The 26,449-nt window shown below is 38.2% G+C and overlaps 1 protein-coding gene across 4 annotated transcripts in view; it reads left to right on the top strand.

Moving 5' to 3' along the window:
- The window catches only part of REV3L (REV3 like, DNA directed polymerase zeta catalytic subunit), a 199,786-nt gene that overhangs the window by 59,545 nt on the left and 113,792 nt on the right, over positions 1-26,449 (top strand). For all 4 annotated transcript variants that reach the window (XR_008793971.1, XM_056125466.1, XM_056125465.1 and 1 more), the window contains exons 2-5: positions 1,955-2,144; positions 9,020-9,094; positions 10,690-10,850; positions 25,856-25,946. Coding sequence is in view for 3 of the 4 variants with exons in the window: in XM_056125466.1 (XP_055981441.1) it covers positions 1,955-2,144; positions 9,020-9,094; positions 10,690-10,850; positions 25,856-25,946 (517 nt within the window). In the remaining variant the exon portion in view is untranslated. The remainder of the gene's footprint in view (positions 1-1,954; positions 2,145-9,019; positions 9,095-10,689; positions 10,851-25,855; positions 25,947-26,449) is intronic.

Genomic DNA, 26,449 nt, shown 5'->3' with positions numbered 1-26,449 from the left:
AAGTCTAGAAAGGGGAATGACTAATCCCCCTACCCCCCTTAGCATGTTTAGAAAATATTCACCAAATCATCCATAAATTGATTAATTATTTAAACACTCATTCATCGTTATGGTTTTAAGGTTTTTCTATTGAAATAATTAAATTTTGAAATACTGCATTTGAAAATGAAATAAAATAGGCAAAAAATTGCTTTTAACTGAGTTTTTTATTCCTTTGAAATTAAGTAGAATAATGGTTTCTAAAATAGAAACTGAAATTTCTCTAACAGCAACAAAATTTATAATTTTTCAAAAGTATAAATGTTGATAGGTTAGAGCAGAATACTGTGCTTAGGCATGTACAGTTTTGGGTTTTTGTTTTTTTGGGGGGGTTTTGTTTGTTTTTGTTTTTATTTGCTTTTAGGGTCACACCTGGCGATGCACAGGGGTTACTCCTGGCTCATGCACTCAGGAACTACTCCTGGCGGTGCTTGGGGGACCATATGGGATGCTGGGAATTGAACCTGGGTCTGCTGCAAACAAGGCAATGCCCTACCTGCTGTGCTGTCACTCCAGCCCCACTTGTACAGTTTTTATCCGCTATTTGACTGATCTTTTCAGTATTTCTATACTTCAATAACTAACAGATTTATTTAATTTTTTATAACTATCTTTAAAATAAGACAAGCTTGTGTTGTACATTATAAATATAAATGTATTTATATTGAACTAGTTTCTATACTGTGTCATTCTAATTTTAGATTATGAAATGTATACTATTTATATAAATGGTATAAAGGAGACATATAGCAAAACAAATCTTTTAGTACTTTTCTTCCAGAGGATGCCCGATGAGGTAGAGTGGGAAGAAGTCTGAGGATTGTGTTTGCAGGGCAGTATAAGTGATTGTGAGTCAAAGTATGAGAATCATAGATGTGTTCTTTCATTATTGCTGGTCTTCTCTCTGGTTTTTGTTTAGTTTTTGAACCATACCCAATAGTGCTCTTGGCTTATTCCTGGTTCTGTGCTCAGGGATTATTTCTGGTGGGCTCAGGGAACCATATGGGGTGCCAGGAATCAAACCCTGGTCAGCTGCATGCAAGGCAGGCACCCTACCTGCTGTACTATCTCTCTGGTCCCTCTTCTCTCTGTTGTAGACAAATGATATATTCCAAAGGAGAACCTTGGGATAATGCTCTGAAGAAACCATTTCCATATTACTCTGCCAAATTGATGAGAGGAATGATGCATCTTTTTTTCTGATGTTATTTTTAGTAAATCCTAATATGGGTACATAAATATTTCGGTTGCATTTCTTTTTATGGGTTCTTAGCATTACTAACAGTTACCATTTCTGCACCTTGACTGATAGAATGAATTCCTAGAAAGTGTGCAAGAATGGCTTCCTAGAAAGTGTGCATGCTTATTTTTCCTCTCCTGTTGTGTTCTCTCAAGTCTCACTCTGCCAAATACGCAGTGTAGATAACTCGAAAGTCCAACATAGACACTTGATATATAGTTTTCTTTTTCCCCTAATAGCAAAATTTCCTTTTTACCTTTTTTACTCTGTATTCCTTCATAGCAAAATTCTGCACAGTGAACCACTTTGGCTTTCTCTTTTTCCTGTGTCCCAGATGAGTGTTATTTTTGAAATTATTTTGGTCAAATTTAGTGAATTATCATTAAGGTTTGTAACATTTTGCCAAGTATTTTATGGGGTAGTACAGTGAAGTACACAAAACTACATTTAGAGGGCCAGATATTTTCACCAAAATGATTAAATTCACCTCAGTAATTACATTTATAAAATGTTTCTAAATGTTTATTGTGAATGTATTAAATTTAGTTGGTTAATTTTCTTCAATCCTTTGATAAGTTGTGTTGTCTTTGGAATATTTAATTGAATTCTGAGCTTTGTAATATTAAATTTTTAAATGCATCACAGAACTAAACTTTATAATGTGTTACATTTTAGGTCAGAAGACATGTCTTCATCTACATGGCATCTTTCCTTACCTCTATGTGCCATACGATGGTTATGGACAGCAACCAGAAAGCTATCTTTCTCAGATGGCATTCAGTATCGACAGAGCACTTAATGTGGCTTTAGGCAGTCCATCTTCTACTGCTCAACATGTGTTCAAAGTGTCATTAGTATCAGGAATGTAAGTATGTAACATCTTTTAGACCTTATATTTCTGTTGCTGTGTTAAATTAGCATTCAGTTCAGTAGACTGTTTGCTCTTGTACTTCTAATAGATCTTGAGTAGGTTTCTTGCTGTTTTAAAGGTAAATTTATATTACAATGAAAGATGATTGACTAATTTTTGTTTACATTTTTCTGCTTCCTAGAACTGTAAAATACATCTCATTTAGTCAGTTAAATTGAGCACCCTTTTTGTACATGGGTACTAATCTAGGCAATTGGTGTTGCTGAGCAAAGCAAGAGTTCCTGCTTCCATGGAGGATATGTTCTGATAGTGGGAAACAAGAAGGAAGCAATAAATATAATATAAAATATATTTGTTAGATGATAATTAGTGCTGTGGAACAACAAATAAGAATAAGGATATGGGATGAGAAAATAGACTGGTGATGATTTACAAAAGGTAATTAGGGAAGGTTTCGTTGACAGAGTGAAACAAATACTGAAAGGAAGGAACAGCATAAGAAGCCAGATCACTCAAATAGAGGAAGTAAAGGAGAATAGAAAAGGAGGTTAGAGAGAATAGATAATTTAGATCATGCAAGTAATGATTTTCAAAGTATGACTTTCATACTTTGGTTTCCTGGACCACTAAAGGGGTTCTTTTAGCTTTATGTGTTTTAATGGCCATGGGAGTCCTCTGTCCTCCTGTTGTTCATCGATTTGCTGGAGCGGGCCTAGTAACATCTCCATTGGAGACTTTATTGTTACTGTGTTTCGCATATCGAATACATCACGGGTAGTTTGCCAGGCTCTGACTTGCGGGTGAGATACTCTCGGTAGCTTGCCAGTCTCTCCGAGAGGGGCGGAGGAATTGAACTCGGGTTAGCCATGTTGGCTGCGTGCAAGGCAAACACCCTACCACTGTGCTATCGCTCCAGCCCTTGGGAGTCCTCATATCTCCAAAATATAGAATGCACATTGAACAACAGTCCCAATTACTGTACTGAAATTCTGTCCATTAAGCTATAAGATCTGAAGCTACTTTTTATAAGCCATTCCCAGCCCATCCTAAGCTATGGTAAACATACAAATGAAGGCATATTTGTTAATAACATTAAGGATTTATCAACAGCCTTTTTCATCAGAACTGTCATATAAAAGAAGACACTAATACTGATTTTCCCTCCATTCTGTTTTTCCTTCACTTGGGATCAAACTTGTAACTTGGTTTGGTTGTCCTACTCTCTCCTGAGTCCCTTCTTATTTTTTCTGACTCGTCTTTTCCCTAATAATGTTCATGTGTATCTTGACATCTAATATTTAAAAGATCTAAAGTTAACACCTAAAAACTTGGTCAAAATACATTCTGAGTCCTATTTCAGATCTATGAGTCAGAAACCCCAGCAGTTTGTATTTTGAGAAACTTGGTTGTTATTTTTTTTTGGGGGGGGGGTGCACCTAGCATTGCGCAGAGCTTAATCCTGGTTCTGAAATCAGAAATTACCTCTGCTGTGGGCTCCAGGGACTATATGGTATACCAGGGATTGAACCTCATGCAAGGCAAGTGCCCTACCCACTGTACTATCACCCCAGCTTTTCTGATGAGTCCAAGGCATGCTAAAGATTGAAATCCAGTACAGTATGCTGTTGTAAGTACTGTGGCTTTTATTTTGCGATTTTGTATGATTTTGAACAGCCATGGTCTATCTTAAATTTCAGTTGCTCTCCCCTCTGCTTAAGTAGCAGATTGCAATGGGGAGAAGGAAATAATAAGGGAGCGTATAGTACTCTTTCCTTAATCTGAGTGAGGAGAGGCATGCCATGGAAGTAGTGAAAAGTGGTGAGCTTCTAGATCTATTCTGGGGCTTGAGTCAACAAGATAACACCGTCTGATGATTGTGAGAGAGGAGTCAAGGGTGACTGCTAAATTTTGGATTTGTGCTGCTAAAAGTCTGAAAGAGTTAGGTTGAACAGATAGGCAGGAAAGATATGGAGCATATAGTGGATCTTTTTTGAGGGGGTGGAAGTGGAACCAGCTACACCCGACAATGTTTACTCCCAGACCACTGCTGGCATTGTGAAGTATTAGGGGAACATAGATTGCCATGCATCAACCCAGGACCTCCCATATTTCTCTACTTCTTGAGATATAGTCTCAAATCAACAGTGGAACACATTGAGTTTGGTAGGTCTTTATGAACTCTAAATGGAGATTTTAAATCTGTCCTATTTTTCTCTCTTTCTATTGAGAGAATAACCCCAGGACTTTATACTTTTAGGGAATGTTCTCTACCACAGAACATAGTCTCGTTTTACTTTGAGTAGCAAAAGTACTCTTATATACATTGGATTCTTTTAAAACCATTTAAAGTCTTTTAGTAGTTCATGTTACCGAATACATTTAAACTTCTAACCACACATATTTTTTTCAGACCCCTGATAACCTCTTAATTTTATTTAATATACTCCTTCTAGAAACACCAGTCATTTTGTGGTTCCTCTGATATGCCAAGCTCCTATCTACCTTTGTACAGACAACTTCTTTTCATGAGAAATCTATGTTTCTACAAGTTCTTGAAGTTCTCTTTTTAAAAATTTTTTTAAAAAATTTATAAAGAGGCATGATTTATAGTTACTGATAATTGTGTTTTAGACATACAGTAATTCAACACCAATTTCTCTACCAGTGTTAGCTTCTCTTCATCAGTATTCCGCAATCCCCTCCACATCCTAACCCCCACTCTACCCCAACCTGTCAACTTGACAGGCACATAACAGAGTTTTAGTGATTGCCGCTTAGATCTCATGTTTTCAATTGTGTTGATTCTGTGTTTTGGGTATATGGCTATCTCTCCTCACTCATATAACTGGTATAATTGAAGCCCTGGTGCCTTTTACTTTCTTCAAGTCCTTCTTGACCTATTCATCCTCTGACTTCCTTAAAATTATTCTGCATCTAAGTTCATTGTAGTGTAGAACTTATTTTTCTGTTATCTAAAGTTTTTTGTTTAATTTCTCCCCAAAGCGGTTTTTCCCCCCCACTAGCTTGAAAGTTTCATGACAAGAGTTATCATGTTTGTCTTGTTTGTCGTTATATCCCTTCATCTTGTATGCTAGACAAGTAGTAAATATGCCTCAATAGTTACTTAGCTGAACAAATTTCTTAAGTGAAAGTTCATAGCCATATCAGGCTGGAAGATAGTGCAGCAAGAAGATAGGATACTTGCCTTCCAGACAGCTAACATAGGTTCATTCCCCAGTATCCCATATGGTCCCCCAAACCTTGCAGAAGTAAGCACTGCCTGGTGTGGCTCAAAAACAAAGTTTATATCCATAGTTTTACTATGGTTATTATTTTTTATGCTTTTATTATGCTTAATGATTTCTAAGAACTTACTCAAGTTTTTATATTAATTTTTAAATATATAAATGAGAAATGAAATAATTCGCATTTCAAAATTGTATTATTGACTAGCCTAATGAAATGAATAGTCACCAGTATTTCTGGTTTTGATGGGTAAAAAGGTATTTTGAGTGATTTGAGACCCGAGTTCGATTTCTCCGCCCCTCTCGGAGAACCTGGCAAGCTACCGAGAGTATCTCACCTGGACATCAAAGCCTGGCAAGCTGCCTGTGATGTATTCGATATGCCAAGCACAGTAACAAGTCTCATAATGTTACTGGGCCCACTTGAGCAAATCGATGAACAATGGGAGAGCAGTGACAGTGAGTTACAAATATGAATTCATAAAAGTAAAAGATGTTCTACTCAGTTAAAGACACTGTCTTCCCCCCCATTTTATTATTTTTTTTCTTACCTAGATTCCTTTTTTGCGTACCTTACTTTCTAGATTCTGTGATTCCTTTACTCTTTTACTATCCAATACCCAGTGCTTATGGTAGACAGAGTTTCATCTAAATACCAAATTAAAATTTTTAGGTTTAGGGGCTGGAGTGGCAGCACAGTAGGTAGGGCATTTGCCTTGCACGTGGCCAACCTGGGTTCAATTCCCAGCATCCCATATGGTCCCCCAAGCACCGCCAGGAGTAATTCCTGAGTGCACAGCCAGGAATAACCCCTGTGCAAGGCTGGGTATGACCAAAAAAGCAAAAATAAATAAATAAATAAGTAAAATTTGTAGGTTTAATTCCAATCTTTCTGTTATCATTACCTTGAGACTAGGTTAAGAGGCAGTATCATTCCTGGAATTGCAGCTCACCATAATTCTAGAAAATGTAAAGATATTCTAAGTCCATCTAAGGTAGATAATAAATTTTTCAATTATTTTTGCTTATTTTCCTTTTCATTGTCATATTAAAAACTATCAGATATAATTTTTAAAATATACAAATATATTCAGACACTCCCAAGGAATGTCCCTGTTGAATAATTATGTTGGCAAAATCAACTAAAGCCAAAAGCAGAATATTATGGTAATAAGAAAAAAAAGCTGAATTTATAGAAATTCCAGTATATATTCTTTGGGGCTATATAGTTAAACAGAACCTTGGATTTATGTGGAATTTAATGTTTTGATAGTCATGTATATATTGGGAGATGGGGAGGGTACTTCCAGGCAGTGCTCAAGGAGCCTGTAGTTTCACTCTTAGTGAAACTTTGCGAACTTGGTTAGATAATTCAATGCTAGGGCCCAATGATGTGGCATTGCTCAGACCAGTGGTGCTGGTGAACTGCCACCAGCAGTGCCCAGGGTAGTTTAAAAATTACATGAAATTTATTTGTAAAAACCTAAAGATCTAAGAATTCAAAGCAAAGATAATGTGAATTACACCAATACAGTGTTTTCTTACCTAACTTATATTAGTATAGAAATAATTTATGTCTGAGCTTATATTTACATAAAAATTTTGTAGCAACAAGAGTAAGTTATTTAATTTTATTAATTAAAATAGGATTATTGGGGCTGGAATGGAAGTACAGCGTGTAGGGCCATTTGCCTCCATATGCAGCCTATCTGGGTTTAATTCCTGACACCACATGTAGTCCCCTGAACTCTGTCAGAAAGGATCTTTGAGTGCAGAGCCAGGAGCAAATCCTAAGTACAGCCAAGTGTTGCCCCAATTTTTTTTTCTTTTTGGGTCATACCCAGCGATGCATAGGGGTTACTCCTGGCTCTTCTGCACTCAGGAATTACTCCTGGCGGTGCTCAGGGGACCATATGGGATACTGGGAATCGAACCCGATTGGAAGCGTGCAAGGCAAATGCCCTACTTGCTGTGCTATTGCTCCAGCCCCCCAAATTTTAAAAAATTAATATCATTATTCATGTAATAGGTCTTTCACCCCTTTCTGCATATCAGCTAACAAAAGATGAAAGCATCAGACTAGTCAGGAAGTGGCACTTATTTTTAAAGAAAACCAGATAGACAGTACAGAGGCTAAGATGTTTGTCTTGCAAGCAGCCCACCCTGTTCAATTCCCATTACCAACACATATGTTTTCCCAAGTATCACCAGGAATCATTCCTTAACACAGAGCCAGAAGTCACCCCTGAGTACTGCTGGCTTTAGCCCAAAATCTCCTCTCACCCCCACCCCCACCCCCAAAGAAATAGCTATCTGATGAGGTGAGTTCAAGCAGAGATACAAATGAATATTGAAAACGAGTCATGCAAAGAAAATAGGCAGAACTCAGGGGGAATAGCAAATTAGAGTTGTTCAAGTTAGAGAAGCTGAAATGTTTATAATAGCTGAAGAAATGAGGAACAATGATTTGGTTCAAGATTGGAGTGAATGACAAGGACTGGATAAGGAACATAGACCTTGGTAAATAGTTATACTTTTTTAGAATAGAAATTGCTTTAAAGCAATTATATAGATAGCTTTGACTTAGAGAATTGAAAAATCTTTTTAAAAAAGTTTTGACTGTATTCGACAAAATCTGGGGCTGGACAGATAGTACAGAGATTAAAACACATGCCTTGCAGTGGCTGATCCAGATTGATCACCAGTACCATATATGTGTGCCCCCCCACTCTCCTTACCCAGGCACTGCCGAGAATGGTCTCTGAGCACAGTGCTAGGAGTAAGCCCTAAGCACTAACAGGCATGGCCCCAAGCCCCCATCTGGAAGGAAGGAAGGAAGGAAGGGAGGAAGGGAGGGAGGGAGGGAGGGAGGGAGGGAGGGAAAGAAAGGTGGAATAAGAATGATTCTGCTGCTAAATTACTTGTCTATTTTATGTCCACTGTTTTATCACACAAAACAGAGATAAATATCTTAGAGTGAGTTCTACCTCATGTCTGTCATAAGGGAACTAATTTTCGAGGGAAGAATAATTGGTTAACCCAATTTTTAACAGATTTAACCAAGTACTTATTTACAGTCTAACTTTTGGAAGATACAGCATTTCTAGTTTCTTCTAAAATTCACTGTTTCTTATTCCATCATCTCTGGAAATGATGTTACAAATTAGAGGTACTAGTATAGTTTCAGATCTTCCAGAAATGATACAACACAGTAGTATTTTGCTTCTCCTTTTCCTTGTTCCAGATGATATCCTGAAAAAAACCCAGTTCATTAAATCAGGGTCCTGAACTAAATCCATAGTTGTTTAAAATCTCTTAAATTCCATTTGGAATTTAAGGTTCCATTTGGCTTGAATATGCAGATAAGATTTTACCCATATCAGTTGCTGAAATATGTACCATGTGTCTGTATATGTATTTATATATATAGGGTCCTCAAATAATGTCCTTTTTCTTTAACATTATTTTACATACTGTTAATCAGAGGAAACAACCCTGGTAGATGTTGATTGTAACTATATTATTTGATAACCTGCTTTTTTTTTTGTATGTCATTTAACTTTTAAGTTGTCATTTTGGAGAAACAGTGGTATGATATTAAGTGAGGATTTTCTTTTGTTTCAGGCCTTTTTATGGTTATCATGAGAAGGAGAGACACTTCATGAAGATCTATCTTTATAATCCTGCAATGGTGAAAAGGTAAAAGATAAACAAAATAAAATTTGAGTAATTATTTATTAAATATTTTAGTAATAAAAATATTTTTAAAAAGACTTGTATAATTTGCAACATTTTCAAAGAGACAGATCATAATATTACATATGTGCAAAGAAAGAGAGATCCATGGCTTAAACTCTAGGAAGGCTTGCTTTTCCATCTTAGATTTAGAAAATTTGTGAAAGTAGATAGAAAGAAATGAATTCCCTTTTCTGTCATCTTAACGGCTCTGCTAGCCAAACCATATGTTCAGTATTAAAGAGAAATTTGTTCTTTAGTTTTAAAACAAGAACTTTTAGACGAGAGTAGGAGAGCTTCTGGAATAACGTAGTTCTGATAACTCCTTATTAGATATTAACATAACTTTATATCTGGCTTTTCTTTTATTTAGTTCACCACCCCCTTCACAGTAAGTTTGTTTGTTTATTCTATCAATAATTCTGGAACACAGGTTATTGAGGGAGGAAAGAGCATATATACCAAAGACTTTTAAAAGTTTCTATGGTTCAAGGGCTTTTCGCTCTGGTGACAAACTGGGATAAAAGTTTCCTTGGAGAAGTTGAGTGTTACTTTTTTAGATTTCTTTTACCACTTACTAAGTAGTGATTTAATAAGTTTTAAAAGGAAACTTTCGGTGAGATTCCCAGTGTAATTTTAGGCAATAGGAAAGACACAGCCACTACAGAATAAACTGTAATTTACATTAGGTTGGATGAGTACTTCACTCAATAATAGCTCTAATTCTGTTGATGATTCACTACCTCAGACAGCTTTTTTTCTCTAGGTTCCAAAGCAGCTTTTCAGAATAGGCACATATAGACATTTGTGTTTTGTGATTTTTGTGGCCGGTTGTTATGGATTATTGGGCTACTTTCAATGCTATTATTGGCCCCACTACTCTGGCTACAGTTTGTGACTATGTTTTTTTACCACCATGACCACCCTGGGAGGGTTTTTTATTTTGATAGGTGGGTAGAGATCAGAAATGGATGCTAACTGCACAATCTCCATAGGGGTGTGTGTGTGGGGGGGGGGGGGGTGCGGGGCACGGGATTTATAGCCAAGCTTGCAGGTTTCCACCAGGTATACGTGTCTGCAATGTGAGGTTGGAAGAATAGAGAGAGCTCACGTAAGTGGCTCGTAGTTCAGTATTCCAGCAGCAGTGGGCAGAGTTAGGGCACCATCAAGCCCCAAGGGATGCTCAGGACCTACCAGACTAGTTGAACTGAGTGCTGGGGTTGAACAGGGTAGATTTGTTTACCTGGGCAGGAGCAAGCAGTTTGGGCAGAGTTGGGGCCCTAGGGATTCTGGGATTGGGCAACATTTTAAATCAGGATAGTTTCTTTATCCCCAGCACTCCACCTGAGCCTTCAGGAGTTATCCCTAAACACTGCCAGGTGTGGCCCCCAAAATAAATTTTTTATTTTTCTTAAAAAATGTATGTTTTCAGTAAAATTGAAGTGAGCATTTTGTATTAACTTGTTTTATTCTTTGTATAACCACTGTTTTACTTAACATTTTAATTATATTAGGTTTTACTTAACATTTTAGGTAACGTGACTTTTTTTTAAATTTAGGATATGTGAACTTTTGCAAAGTGGAGCCATAATGAATAAGTTTTACCAGCCTCATGAAGCGCATATTCCCTACCTCCTACAACTCTTCATTGACTACAATCTGTATGGAATGAATTTAATAAATCTGGCTGCTGTCAAGTTCCGAAAGGCAAGAAGGAAAAGTAAGGTTAATTTCAAAGGTTTAAATTAAAGCTTTTGAAGCAAATGTCTTGTAATTTGGTGGGGGCGGGGTTGGTAGTGGGGTGAATCATATTTAGCAGCGCTCAGGGGCTCTTTCTAAGTCTGTGCTCAGGAGTGACCCCTGGCAGTGCTCAAGGGACCATTTGTGGTTTCAGGGATTCAAAACAGTGTCACAACCCACAGCCACATGCAAGACTTGTTTTATCTCTTGTACCCAAGTGTTATGTACTTCATAATTTATAAAGTAACTTTAAAAAATTCTAGCACACAGTTTACAAAATGATTCATAGTTGGTTTTTAGACGTACTGTGTTTCAGCATACCACCAGTGTCTTCTTCCATCCACCAGGGTTCCCAGATTCCTTCCCCCTCTTCTCCATCCCCAGCGCAACACCTTGACAGATTTTTAAGTTTAATTGTTGAAGATTGGATCTCTTGTTTTCAGTGTTATTGACCCTGTGGTTTGGTTATTTAGCTCTACTCCTCTTCTATACAACTGATGCACTTGGATCCCCTTGACCCCTACTCGCCATTGCATCCCATATATCTCTTCTTCACCCCTTGATTTTTTCCTTCTCTGACCTCTATTCTAGGGCCAAGGGTGAGCTAGGCATCCCTCGGAAACATTATATTCTCTCAAAAAATAATGCGTATTTAGAAGTCCTATGTGGATAAAAAATAAAAAGCTGTATAACATTAGAGTTTGTAATTTATCAGGTGAAGAATCTCAAAAGAGAATTTTTGTAATAACTTTTTTTGGGGGCGGGGGGGGTTCTCACCCTGTGATGCACAGGGGTTACTCCTGGTTCTGCACTCAGAAATGACTCCTGGCGGTGCTCAGGGGACCATATGAGATGCTGGGAATCGAACCCGAGTCGGTCACGTGCAAGGAAAACACCCTACCCACTGTGCTATCACTCCAGCTCCAATATCATGCTGAGTTAAACCAGATGGAAGGATCAATACAGAATGATCTTGCATATGTGCAACTTAAAGATACACAGCAAGATAGCAGCAAAGGCCCATAGGCAACATATTGGGAGAACTAATCCCACACACTTGAGTTTGGGAGGGGGGGTGGTCTGAGAGGGAGAGGTATTGGGGTCTTTGGGAGAGTAATGTGGGTATACTGGTGAAGAGCGTGGTGTTAGAATTATGTGCATAAGAAACCATTAATAGTTTGTAAACCACAGAATCTCAATTAAAAAGAATCATTTAAAAAATTTTATTATAGCACTGTTATTTACCAAGTTGTTCACAGTACAGTTGTTTTAGGCCTTAATTGTTCCAGTACCAATCTCACCACCAGAGTGACCTTCCACTAATTTCCCCAGTTTCCCATCACCACCCCAGTTTGTTCCTTGCCTGCAGGCACAAACAGATTTTTCATGTTGTTATAATACAAAAGCAAATGGAATTATCAAATCTTGATTGATAGTAATTAATTTGGAGTAATTGTTACAGTGATGTTACTAAAGTCATTGTTTGAGTCTGCTGTGCTGATTGATGAGTGCTAGTTGAGCCTTCTGTATTACTATTTAGGCTCTTTGAGCTTGGTGGTGTTCTCTGCAACTTTCCCATCAGATTTACTGTGATCCTACTAGGCTGACATACTATGAAATATTGAGGCATATGTGGCTCCACGGTCCAGGAGCTACAGAACTGGAATAATTTGCTGGCTTGGCAGTTTGATAAAGTTTAGTTGTGTAGCTGGGCTGTTTTTTAATGTTTAATTTACCTTCTCTGCTGGGTGGGTTGCAGCAGCTTCCACACCTGACCTGCACCATAGTAAGAGCCCACATCACAGTGCCTTCCTGACTTTTTGCTTGCTGCTCCACCATCCCAGGTGAAGCTTGCATTTGGTATCAACTCCTGGGTCTGTTCTACAACGGGAGGCAGAGCCCCTCCCTTCCAGGTGGGCCCCAGCAACCTCCATACCATGGTGGTATATGTGATCTCAACAGATCTACTCAATAAATTACATGCTGCTCATTGCTATTCTTCCATCTGTGAAGACGGGTAGAGAAGCAGAGAGTAATATCTAGCTTAATCCCTTAGCATCTTCCAGAATGGTTAACTACAGACTCACCCCTAGTACAGCAAGTATACTAGAAAACCAATGGGGAAAACACAGAGAAGCCCACCAAGCTCAATGAACAAAAACAGTAACATCAAAGATATAAATAACACCAGTAAAACCGTGGTGTCCTTATTGTCACTGTGATGAGAATGTTTAAAGAAACAATAACAGCAGAGCACAAGAAAGTATGAGAGTCAAAATGAAAAAATTAATTCAACCAGAAATGAAGAACATGGTAGGTAAATAAAAAGTCAGTCGGAGCTTTGAACAGCAGAATAACAGAAGCTGAGCTAAAAATCAAGGAGCTCCAAGATGAGGAGGAAACTGTTAGGTAACAGGATGAAGTGGAAAATAGCTTGAAAAGAAATGAGCAGCATACCCCAGAACTATGGAATGAGTTCAAGAGGAACAATATAAAAATCATTGGAATCCATGAAGAACAGAATGGCAAATGTGTTAATGAAACAATTTTGAAAAATAATCAGTAAGTACTTCCCAGAGTTGAGGATTACAGGCACTGAGATTGAAGGCCCAAAGGGTCTCAGTGAAAACAGACCCAACGAGGAAAACTCCCAAGACATATACTCAAAATAACAAATTCCAAAGATTGAGGCAATGTCAAATGCAATTTAAAAAAAACAAAAAGCTGTATATGAAGGAAACTTGTAAGATGTACAGTAGGGGGCCAGAGTGATAAATACAATGGGTAGGACATTTGCCTAGTTTGTGGCCAACCTGGGTTTGATCCCTGGCATCCCATATGGTCTCTTAAGCATGGCCAGGAGTGATTCCTAAATACAGAGCCAGGAGTAACCCCTGAGTATCATCAATTATGGCACAAAAAGCCAAAATAATATAATAATATAACAATAATAAGTACAGCAGATCAAATGAGACTCTATTGGCCACAAGAATATAAAGGGATGTAGCACTGTAGCACTGTCCTCCTGTTGTTCATCGATTTGCTCAAGTGGGTCCAGTAACATCTCCATTTTGAGACTTGTTACTGTGTTTGGCATATCGAATACATCAGAGGTAGCTTGCCAGACTTTGCCGTGGGATACTCTCGGTAGCTTGCCAGGCTCTCCGAAAGGGGTGGAGGAATTGAACCCGGCTCTGCTGTACTGGCTGTGCACAAGGCAAATGCCCTACCACTGTGCTATCGCTCCAGCCCTATATGAAAGGATATAGTACAAAAACTCTGAAATGAACACCTCACCAAGAATACTCTATCCAGCTAGATTAAAATTCATATTTGAAGGAATTACATAGAACTTCATAGGTAATGGCTAGCCTTGAACCCAGTTTTGCAAGAAGCATTAACAGAGTAACTTTAAAGGACAGAAGAAGCTTCCCATCCTGTGGCATTGAATATAGTATTCACTAATGTTGCATATGGTTCTGCTCTACTAGATTAAGTTTAAAAAACATACAGCAGTTATCACAAATTGACTTTAATTGATTTTCTAATAATTCTCTTTGCAATTCCTTTAAATTTTATTGGACCAAGTTATAGCACTGTAGCACTGTCATTCCATTGCTCATCAATTTGCTCGAGCGGGCAAATTGATGTATGTAACGTGTCCATTGTGAGACTTGTTACTGTTTTTGGCATATCGAATATGCCACAGGGAGCTTCCCAGGCTCTGTCGTGCAGTCAAGATACTCTCAGTAGCTTTCCAGGCTCTCCGAGAGAGACGGAGGACTCAAACCCGGGTCGGCCTTGTGTAAGGCAAACACCCTACCCACTGTGCTATCGCTCCAGCCCCAGTTATATGAAATAAATTTCTTGTAAGCCTCTCTGACATGGGGGCAGGCTGGGGGAGGTGGAGAGAGAATATTGGTGGAAAAAAGACTTTGGTGAGTGGGATTAGTGTTGGAACATTGTATGCCTGAAGCAATTATTCTGAACTTTGTAAATCACAGTGTCTCAATACACATTCTTGGGAAGGCGGGGGGGGGGGGGGGCGGCAGGGCAAGGATTTATAGTTCAGTGTTTTTTTTAGTTTATTTGAAGTATTGTGCAGCGATCACCACAATCAAATTCAGCACATATTCAACATCTGTAAAAGAAATCTCAGCCTGACTGGTAAAGGGATGGATATTGGAACACTTCATGACTGAAACCAAATTATGAACAGCTTTGTAAAGATCTATCTCACAGTCATTCAATAAAAAAATATTTAAAAGAAAGAAAAAGTCTCAGCCTGGTGAGATAACTGGTCAAGCACATGTTTTGTGTTCAGGAGGCATGGATTCAGTACCTGGCCTGGGCACTGCATGGTTCCCTGGAACATCTCTCGAAATGACTCAGTCCTGAAGTATAACGGACTGTGTCCCAAAAACCAAGATAAATTTTTTTTATACCTACATATCAATCTGTTGTAGGGTATTCATATTTTGTTTAGCATCAGTTAATGGATATTTTGGGTTTATTTCCACTACTTAGCTATTAATATTACTATATGAATGTCTGTTTTATAAAATTTGTGTATTCATGCTTTTTGTTTTTGTTTTTTTTTTTTTACATGTATATAGAAGTTAAATTTCTGTTTCAATTGATCTAGCATGTTTTGTCCTTTTTTCTCATGGATTGTTTCTCTTTTACTTAAAATGAAATCAGTTTTTTTTTCTTCAGCCCTACTGTTGTTTTCTGTTAAAAATTTTTCTCCTTTCATTTTTTGCTTTCCTCATCTTCTAAATTTCTTGAACAAATTTTAGTATTTTATGTCTTCAGCTTACCAGGTCTTATCTTTGGGTTTTACTTCTATAGTCATCAGTCACATACTATTTTGTAAAGTTAGCTAGGGAGGGTGTTATATTTTCCTGAGTAACAGCTTGGTTATTGGGGTCAGTCCTCCTGCTGAAAACAATTTGAAGCATAGGTAAACTTTTTTTGTTGTTGCTGTTTATCTTAAATGTGTCACAGGGATTTAAAATCAATGAAGGATAATGATTGAAAACAGGATTGTAATGTAGATGTTTCTAACTACTACTTGGAAGCAGTATCAAGCTTAGGGGTTTTTTTGTTTTCAGTGACTAATTCCTGTTCTGAAGCGAAATTCCTGAAAAAACACTTGTAATTACTTCTAATAAATTCTTGCACAAAAGAATTACTGGATAAAACCAGGGCATAGAGTGCTGAGGATAACCTTTGCCTTGAGAGGCTTGCTGATTCTGAAATAATTGTTAAATCTACATCTAACTAGGAAGACAAAGAAAAACCTACTGTCAGAAGGGAACTTTTCATAGAATAAGGTAGAATATCAAATGCTCTCTTCCTTAAGTACAGTACAAAGTAGAACTTTTTTTTGAGGTGTCTTAATTTACAATAGAATATTTTAGATATGTAATATAACTTGACCACACCTATCACCAGAATGCCAATATCCCTTCACTACATTAGGTTCCTTCTGGTTCATAACTCTTGCCACTTCCCCTTCACCTTGGCAGGTTCACTTCTGTTCGCAGAATCTCTGGTTTTGCTTTCATTGACCTCTGTTTGGTACATAACAGGATGGACATTCATGCCTCTTGTCAGTCAACTCCACCTGGCCCTATACAAGGCCCATTTTCCTGTTTTATATGGCCAGGGAATGATGGCTATTCAAATAGTTTTTATTAGAGTAAAAGATTGCCCCCACTCCTGGTCTATTCCCTGGCTTTGTTTCTATGAATGGAGATATTCTGCTATCTTCTGACTCACTTCACTTAACATAAACTCTCCAGTTTTATCCAAGTTGTAGCAAAATGCAAGATTTCATCTAATAGCCAAATAGTATTCCATTGTGCATGTATACCAGTTTCTTTTTACACTCACCAATTGTTGAATGGTCGGGTTGTTTACAGATACTGACTATTGTAAATAGTGTGGCAGTGTACATAGGGTATGTATCTGTCATTTGAAATTAATGTTTTGTCATGGTGTTTTTGAGACTTTTTGATTCAGTATGAATTCCCCGGTCACAAAAGAAATTCCCAAGGCTAGAACTTGATCTGAGGTGTTGCTGATTTGATAATACATTCAGATCTGCCAAAGGCAAATTCTCTCTGGAGGAATTATATTTATTATAAGTCTCCAATTTTTATACAAGTAAAATTTCAAGTATAATATACTAACACAAGAAAACTGGCAAATATGATTACATGTAAATACACAAGTCCACATGTGCATATGGACAATGCAGTGTGCAATATTCTAATGTACAATGTTATTGTCATTAAGTTGTTTTTGGCTAGGCTTTCCAAAATGTAATAATATCTTTATGAGTAGTAGGTGAGTCAAGTGAAATAGTACTTCTAAAATAAGAATGTTGTGAAGTGACAGCATATTAAATACTGTTTTTATTTTAAATACACAGATTGTTCCAGTTATACTGTGTTCTGGGACTTACATGACTGAAACACAATCGTGAACAGCTTTGTGACTATGTATCTAATGATATTTTAATTTTAAAAAATTACACAGATTGAAGCATTGAGACCAGCATATGATTCTCCTTTTAAATAGACCAAAATAATTCATAACTAATTCTACTGAATAACATTAACCACTAATTTAGATGACAACTTTTAGTTTTCTAAATGCCAGTTTTTGTCATTTTCTCAAAATTGTAAATCACTTCACTTAATCACTTAACTTCCCGTTAGTCGTCGATTTGCTCGAGCGGGCGCCAGTAACGTCTCCATTTGTCCCTGTCGCGTGCTAGTGTAGCCCAATGGCATCTGTTCGCTCCGGGAACATGAAGGGCCTCAAACCGATCGTTCATGATCTTGACGAAGAAGTCTGACCATCTGGTAGGTGGGCGGCCACACGGTCTCTTGACATCCCGTGGAATCCAATCAGTAACAGTTCTAGTCCAACGGTTGTCTTTAAATCTCATTACGTGACCAGCCCATCTGATTTTTGACACCTTGGCAAAGGAGACAGCGTCCCTGATCCTTGATCGTCGACGGATGTCAGAACTCCGGATTCTTTCTCTCATTTGAGTGAAACGTGATATCCAAGCATAGCTCTTTCTAGTCTTCTTTGGGAGACCTGAATAGCATTCTCATCTTGTTTGCGTAGGGCCCAGGTCTCTGAGGCATATGTTAATGCAGGAAGAACAGTGGAATCAAAGAGATGTGCCCGGAGCCGGAGTTTCTTCGTCCTCTTAGCTATTTCTTCGACGTTCTTGAAGGTGTTCCAAGCCGCTCTCTTCCTCCTGCGCAGCTCGGGTGCCAGGTCATTTCTCATGTTGACCTCTCGACCTAGGTACACATAGCTGTTGCATTTGGAGGTGGTCGTTCCAGTGAGAGCAAATGGGGCGTCAGGAACAAGGCTGTTTCTCATAAACATTGTCTTCGTAAGATTCAGCTGTAGTCCTACCTTTCCACACTCATGATCAAAGTCGGCCAGCATTTGTGCCGCTTGGCTGATGTTTGGTGTTATTAAAACAATGTCATCAGCAAAGCGGAGGTGGTGTAGTTGCCGACCATCTATCTTCACTCCCATTCCTTCCCATTCTAGTCATCGCATGATGTTCTCGAGGGTGGCACTGAAGAGTTTCGGTGAAATGGTATCATCCTGCCGCACCCCTCTCTTGACATCAACGATCACTTCTCTGTAGAATGGTGAGATCCTGGTAGTGAATCCGCAATAGAGCTCACGGAGGATCTTGATGTATTGGGCTTGAATGCCCTGATTGGCTAGGGCTTCAATGACCGCTTCCGTCTCAACAGAATCAAAGGCCTTCTTTAAATCAATGAACGTTAAGCAGAGCGGCATCTTGAACTCCCGAGAAACCTCAATGAGCTTGGTTATCGTGTGGATATGGCCGATGGTGCTGAATCCTTTGTGGAACCCTGCTTGCTCGCATGGTTGTCCTTCATCTAGTGTTCTGCCAATCCTATTCAGGATGACTCAAGTGAACAACTTGTAGATGACAGACAATAGGCAGATCGGGTGATAGTTGCCAATGTCATGGATGTCTCCCTTCTTGAACAGTAGTACGGTCCTGCTGGTTTTCCATTGGGACGGAACCTTGCATTCAGACAGGTAGCGAGTGAAGAGCCAAGCCAGTGTATTGATGAGTACTGACGGCAGGTTCTTCAGGTGTTCAGATCACATAAAATTGTAAAATATTTGTAAAATATATTGTGAGTTAATTGTTTTTGGTCTTTAAGATCCTCTTAAGAAAAAAATTTTTAAGAAAATTGAGCTAGGCTTCCCTGTATCTTCCCTTTTCTTCAGAGAGAGACATGACATAAGAGAAATATGGAAGATTTAACTGTTCACTGCCTAGCTTTTCAACATGATTTTCTTTTCATCTTTTGAAGGCTGTGTAGATCCTCACTTTTTTCCAATTTAGAGGTTTTCAATAGTAAAGACTCAAAGACTTTGCCCAATTTTATAATTATTCTAAATGTGTAGTAATCAAGACAGCATGGGTATTGGCAAGAGGAGAGACTCATAGACTGATGGAACAGAATATTTTGATGGATCAGTACAAATATAGAGAAATTTGTCTTTGACAAAACTACAGTAGTAATTCAGTGTAGAAAAGATAGTATTTAACAAATTGTATTAAAATCATCTACTGGAGTTAGTAAATAAATGTGTGCTAAAAAATATCAAAGAGCCCAGACCCATATGGATCATAGACTTAAATGTAAAAACATCAGAGTTCTAGAAGAAAACAGAATTATCTGTTTGACCTAGGGTTTCAGATATAACACAAAAAGCATGATCCTGAAAGGAAAAGTTAATGATGTTAAATTTCATCAAAATTAATTTTTTTTTCTTTTTGGGTCACACCCAGCAATGCACGGGGGTTAGTCCTGGTTCTGTGCTTAGGAATTACCCCTGGCGGTGCTCAGGGGACCATATGGGATGCTGGGAATCAAACCCGGGTTGGCCGCATGCACGGCAAACGCCCTACCCACTGTGCTATTGCTCCAGCCCCAAAATTAAAAACTTTTGCTGTGTGAAAAATAAGTCTAGAAAAATTAAAGGCTGTCATAATCACAAAATCACACAAATCATCCTGTTATTCGTCGATTGCCTCAAGCAGGCCCCAGTAACGTCTCCTTAATCCTAGCCCTGAGATTATATTCAAGGCTCTTTAGGAGAATGAGATCCATCATTGTTACTGGTATTTGGCATATTGGGTACGCCAAGGGGAGTTTGCCAGACTCGGCCCTGTGGGCAGGCTACATTCAGTAACCTGCCAGTTTGTCCAAAGTAGGAAAGAGATAATAAGATGTCATAAATCGGGAGAAAATATTTTTGAGTTAAATATCTGCTAATGGACATGTATGTACTATATAGAGAAAATCTTAACTTCAACAATAAGAAAGCATACAGCCAGTTAAAAATTGCTAGGATCAGAGTGAGTGATAGTAAGGTTTTTGCCTTACATGTAGTATATCTGGGTTCAGTCCCCAATGCCCCATAAAGCTCCCAAGCTCTACCAGGAGTGATTCCTGAGAACACTCCTGGTGGGGACAGGAATAAGCCCTCAGCACAGCGGTGTGGCCCAGAAAATAGAAACCCTGAAGACCCAAACAGACACTTTGCTGAAGAAAATGAAAGGATGTCAAACACATGGAAAATTGATTTTCAGTGTTGTATGTATATGTTTATAAGTATTTATAAGTTTATAAGGAAATGCAAATTGAAGCCTTGGAGATACTGTTATATGCAAATTATGGAATGGCTTAAAAGAAAAAAATTAGAAATGCTGGTGAGGCGATGGAACCACAGGAGCAGTCATTCTTAGCCAGAAGGAATACAAAATATGATCGCTACTTCTGAAGGCCATTTGGCAGTTTCTCATAATATTAAACACAGGAGATTTACATATACATACAAATTATTTAAAGCGAATATATATCTATCCCCCAAAATTGTATTCAAATGTTTTTAGTAGGCTTTTTCATAATTCCCAAAAATCTAAAGTAACCAAGGTGTCTACTCAATAGGGTGATGAATAGATTAATAGCTCCACACAGTGTAATAATATAAAAAAAGCATCAAACTGCTTTATCATACAACATTGACAAACCATTAATACCTTTTACTAAGTGAAGGAAGCAATACTCAGAGGGCTACGTATTATACAATTTACTTGATTATAGCCTATAACAAAACTAGAAATGGAAAGCATACCAGTGTAGTTGTTGGTGGTTGGTGGGGAGAGGCTAAAGGAGAGGAGAATAATGTATATAAAATAATTTTTAATGGGAATTTTTAAGATAAGGGAGTGGTTCAGGAATGGTGCATTCTTCAGATCTATATTACTGTCCCTCAACCAAATGGTGAAAGTTTAATATCTTGGTTGATGTCAGGTGAATTTTCCTGAATATGATGTGATGAGAATGATCCTTCACCTGTTATACGTCTCAAAGCCCTTAAGGATCCTGGGTCTGGAGTGATAGCACAGTAGGTAGGGTGTTTGTCTCGTACGTGGCCGACCCGGGTTCAATACCTAGCATCCCATATGGTCCGCTGAGCACCACCAAGAGTAATTACTGAGTGCAGAGCCAGGAGTAACCCCTGAGCATTACCAGGTATGACCCAAAAAGCAAAAAAAAAAAAAAAAAAAAAACCTTAAGGATCCATTCAGGTAAAAAAACAAATGACAAGCCCAGCTTGGGGGACATCCTACAGATTATATCTTATTAGTACTCATGACTGTTTAGGTTCTTAAAATAGCAAAAGACTGAGAGACAGACCAGAGGAAGACATGCTAACTAAAAGCAGAGAGTCCCAGGCTAGAGCCCAGAATACAAAGTAGCAGTAGTAGAAAACTGGTGAATACCAATATCAGTTTCTTTGTCTAGCATAGTAACATGAAATATTAATAATACTAAGGGAGGGAGGGAAATAATTCAAAAGGCACCTGCTTTGAATGCAGGAGGAACCTGGTTATAATCCCCAGCACTCCATGAAATCCCAGGATGTTGGTAATGACCTTTGAGCATCACTGGGTTTGGCCCCCAAATAAATTAACACTGGGAGAGATCTACTAAGCAGTATGTGGAAACTTTTTGTACTAGCCATACTTATTTGTTTTATTTTTTGCCTTTATTTTATTTTTTTATTCTGTGTGTCAAAGAACTATGCTTTACAATGTTATCGATAATTGAGTTTTAGGCTTATAATATTTCAATACCAATCCCACCATCAGTGTCACCTCCCTCCACCAGTGTTGCCATATTCTCTCCTAATCCCAAATCCCTGCCATATTATAAAGTTCCAGTGGTTGCAGTTTAGATCTCATGTTTTCAGTGTTGTTGAGTCTTTTTTGGTTGTATAGCTACACCACCATCCTGTATCATCAGTATAACTGAAACCCTGGTGCCTGCTCACCCGTTCTCCCTCCCTCTATTCTTACCCCCTTGATTTCTTTCTTTTCTGTCCTTCTCTCAAAACACTGGAGTGAAGGGTGATCTAGGCATATCCCAACCCCCTTACTACAATATATTTCCTCATCCAGTATTCTGAACACTGCAGATAATAAGATCATCATGTGTTTGTCTTTCTTTTTTAGCTTACTTCAGTGAACATATCTTTCAGTTCCATCCAGGTTGCAGCAAGTTGCATAATATCATTGTTTCTTGTGTAGTATTCCATTGTGTGTACATGCCACATCTTTATAATCCATCTGTTGTGTGACTTTTCGGATGATTCCATATCCTAGCATTTGTCCTGAGTGCAGCAGTGAATAAAGGTGTACATATGTCCTTTTGAGAGAGTGTTTTTATGTCCTGGAGGTAGGTGCCCAAAAGTGGAATATCTGGGTCATATGTCAGTTCAATTTTAAGTTTACTGAAAACTCTCCAAACTGTTTTCCACAGGGTTTATACCAGGCAACATTCCCACCAGCAGTGGATGAGTTTCTTTTTCACAACACCAACGCAAATTTTTCATTCTATTTTTGATAAGTGGCATTCTTACTGGTGTGAGATGGTATCCATACATATTTTTATAAATATATATTATTTCAGGGACTGGAGAGATAGTGTAGCATGCATGGTGCACGCAGCTGATCCTGGTTTAGTTCCTTGCACTACATATGGCCTCCTGAACCCTGCTGGGAATAGTCAGTCTCTGAGCACACAGCTGAAAATAAGTTCTGAGCACAGTCAGGTGTGGTCCAGAAACCAGAATAAATCATTTATTCCAAAGTGAAAATATAATTGAGATAAAAAGAATACTGGATTGGTTATTAGTTTTCAGATGTAGCTGAAGTTTGAGACAGATTGAGAAATGTAAATGGTATGTTCAGGAGGTATTTACATGAAAAAAATATTTTTTTAAAGATGAGACAAACTCAGTATGTTTATATACGTATATGTTCTTGGTGTTTGCACCACACTGAGTGGTGCTCAGGGCTCACTATGGGCTGTGAACTCGGGTCACTTCTGGTGGGTCTTGGAAACCATATGGGATTTTAGGGATCCAGTTTGGGTCAGCCACATGCAAGGCAAATGCCCTACCCTTTGTACTGTCTCCCCAGCCCCAACCAGATAATATATTATCTGTGTGTTAAATACACATATGAAATTGTTTGACTCATAAGTGAATCTATTAAGAAATTTTATTATTTAATATATTCATCCCAATTTTTCCAGTAGCTAGGCAGTTACACCCACAAACTACCCCCACTGCTGTGAAATCCCATCAACAGCCAATATCCAGAGACTATAAAACAAAGCTCCCGGAAGCAAGGCCACGTATGCTCTTATAGTCTAGGTCTCCTTCTCGGAGAGCTGGCAAGCTACCCAGAGTATCCTGCCTGCATGGCAGAGCCTGGCAAACTCCTGTGGCATATTCGATACGCCAAAAACAGTAACAATGATGTGTGTCATTCTCCTGACCCTGAAAGAGCCTCTAATAAGGCACCGTTGAGGATGAGTAAGGAGAGGCTGCTGAAATCTCAGGGCTAGGAGAAATGCAGAGGTTACTGGTGCCCACTCAAGCAAATCAATAAATAAAGGGTTGACAGTGATACAGTGATACAGTGTCTCATAGGTGAAAAAGTATAACAGATTTGAGTTAGCTGTTATATGTAAGCTGTTACTAAAAGTTACAGCTTACTTTTTTGTAAGTAAGCTTATTGGATATTGGTATAGTACTAGAACTTACTGTCAATAAATGTGTTTAGTTTCTTTGAAGTTTTTTTTTAAAAATATTTACATTGTATAGGACTGAAGTAATAGTACAGAGGGTAGGGTGCTTGCCTTGCATGCAGCTGACCCCCATTCATTCCCCAGCATCCCATATGGTCCCCTGAGCCTATCAGAAGTAGTCCTTGAGCTTGGTAGGTGTGCCCCCAAAAGCAAAAAAAAGTTTACGTTGAATTTACAGCTTGCAAATTCACTTCCTATAAGTGTCCTAATCATATAAAACAGTGTTTTCTGAAGGTCTGTACACTGTACAGTCATTTACATATTCTGACATGTGTTTTGTTAAGGTAGCAGAAACGGTCATTACCTGATTACACCATTTTAGTGAGTAAGCTCATCAAATAAAATTAAAGTATTAATTTAGCCTAAGAGTTTTGTGAATTTAATTTTAGTTAATGTTAGTAGAGTTCTTCCGTGTGCCACTTGGCCAACTTTCTCTTAGCTGAAAATTTTAATTCCCACAAGATGTCACGAAAAAGTTAATAAAGTTTAGAAAATACTTCCAAATAATGACACCAAGAATCAGTTTCTGAAACTGGGATACTAAGCAAACATGCAGTTCTTTTTTTTTTTCCACTGCTGGTCAAATTGTATTTGCTTTAGGAGTTTGCTATTATTGTTTCTTGATGCATTGCATACTTATATTTTTTGCTCACCGGTTAATATTAAAGAAGCTTTGAGTTTTATCTGGAATATAATCTCTATAGTTTCAGTGGCAGCTCATGACATTCAGCCTAGGAATTTTTATTGAAGTCTGTAAAAACTCTTACTTCTCTTTCAGTTGAAATTTTAAGCATAGTTAATTACAGTAGCACAATTAAATATATCATACTTTTATTCTATTGTGAATATTTCTTCTTTTTGCTAATACTTTTTTTTTAATTTAAACACATTGGCTTACAAAATTGTTCATATACAGTTGTCCTGGGGCAGTCAGTGTTCCAACACAAATTATACCATCAATGTCCCCACTTTCCCATCCTACTCCCATGTTCTCCCCCTTGGCAGACACAAATAAATTTTTCTTCTTATTTGCCTGAAGGCCCAGCAGTTCGACCCACAGTAGGCATCATTTTACAACAAAATGGCAAATGAAATTGTCAGAAAGTAGATCACTAAACGTCAATTTGTGGTAATTGTTATATCTCACTGTGGTTACTAAAGTCATTGAAGATTTACTGAGCTGGTTGGTGCTAGTTGAGCTTTCTGTGTAACTATTTTTGCTTGTTTCATTGAGACTAGTGGGCTTGTAAGTAACTTTCCTATCCAATTTTGCTGTGATCCTACAGGTCTGTCAGTGCTGTGAAATTTGGAAGTGTCACAATAAATTTGGTGGGCTGCTCATTCCAGGAACTATGAAACTGGGAGGATTTGGTGGCTTGGCAGATTGATGAGGTTTAGTGGTGGAACTGGGCAGTTTATATGCTGGAGGATGCCTACTGTTGTTTGGAACTGCTGGGCCTTCAGGCAAGAGGGGAATTAGCTGCCTCCTTTCCTACAAGTTTTCCCACAGTTTTCAGCGCAGAGAAAACTACCTGGAACGAGTTGGCAGCTTGATGTTCATAATGCTGTCTGTATAACTATTTTGGAATGATTTTCTCAGTTTTACATAGTATTTATGTGTGTAAAAATTTTTATGATAGAATTTTAGAAACAATTCAAGAGCTGTATATTACTTAAAGGGTAATTGTAGGCAAGTTGAAGGCGGAGGTTATCTTTATCTTTCTATTCCTAGGTAATTCACTGAGTACAACTGGATCTTGCAAGGATCAGCTACCAGGAAGTTCTTCTAGTTTATTTCGGTGGGAAGAGGATGAAATACCAAGGTTAGTCATATACCAGTGATGTTAAAGGAAAGATTTACTTGCCAATGATACATGCATACATACATGGTTAGAAATTGTTATTCAGATTTTAACCTTACATTGTATTTTTTTTCATTAGTATTTTTTCTTTTTACTATTTTATTCTTGAGGTAGCATGGTTACAATTGTTTTAATGTTTGAAGGGTTTTTATTCTGGTTTTGGATTTTGGGCCATAACCAGCATTGCTCAGGGCTTACTCCAGGCTCTGCTCAGGAAGCACTTTTGGTGGGCTTGGAAGATCATATGAGGTGCGGGGGATCAAACCCAGCTTGGTGTGCAAGGCCAGCGCTTTGACCACTGTACTATCTCTGGGCCTTTGAATGTTTTTGACGAGTCTATTTTGTTATTTTCAAGAGTTAACAAATTACTTACAGAAAATATGTGAATCAGTGTGGTAGAATAAGCCTTGTTTAACCACAGAACTGATTGGGAGGGACTCCTAAGAGAGTGATAGAAAGGGGAC

Source organism: Sorex fumeus, unplaced genomic scaffold, assembly GCF_029834395.1.
Source record: "Sorex fumeus unplaced genomic scaffold, SorFum_2.1 ptg000054l, whole genome shotgun sequence".
Lineage (NCBI taxonomy): Eukaryota > Metazoa > Chordata > Mammalia > Eulipotyphla > Soricidae > Sorex > Sorex fumeus.
Note: the sequence above shows the minus strand (reverse complement) of the source record. Positions and strands in the feature narration are given on the sequence as shown.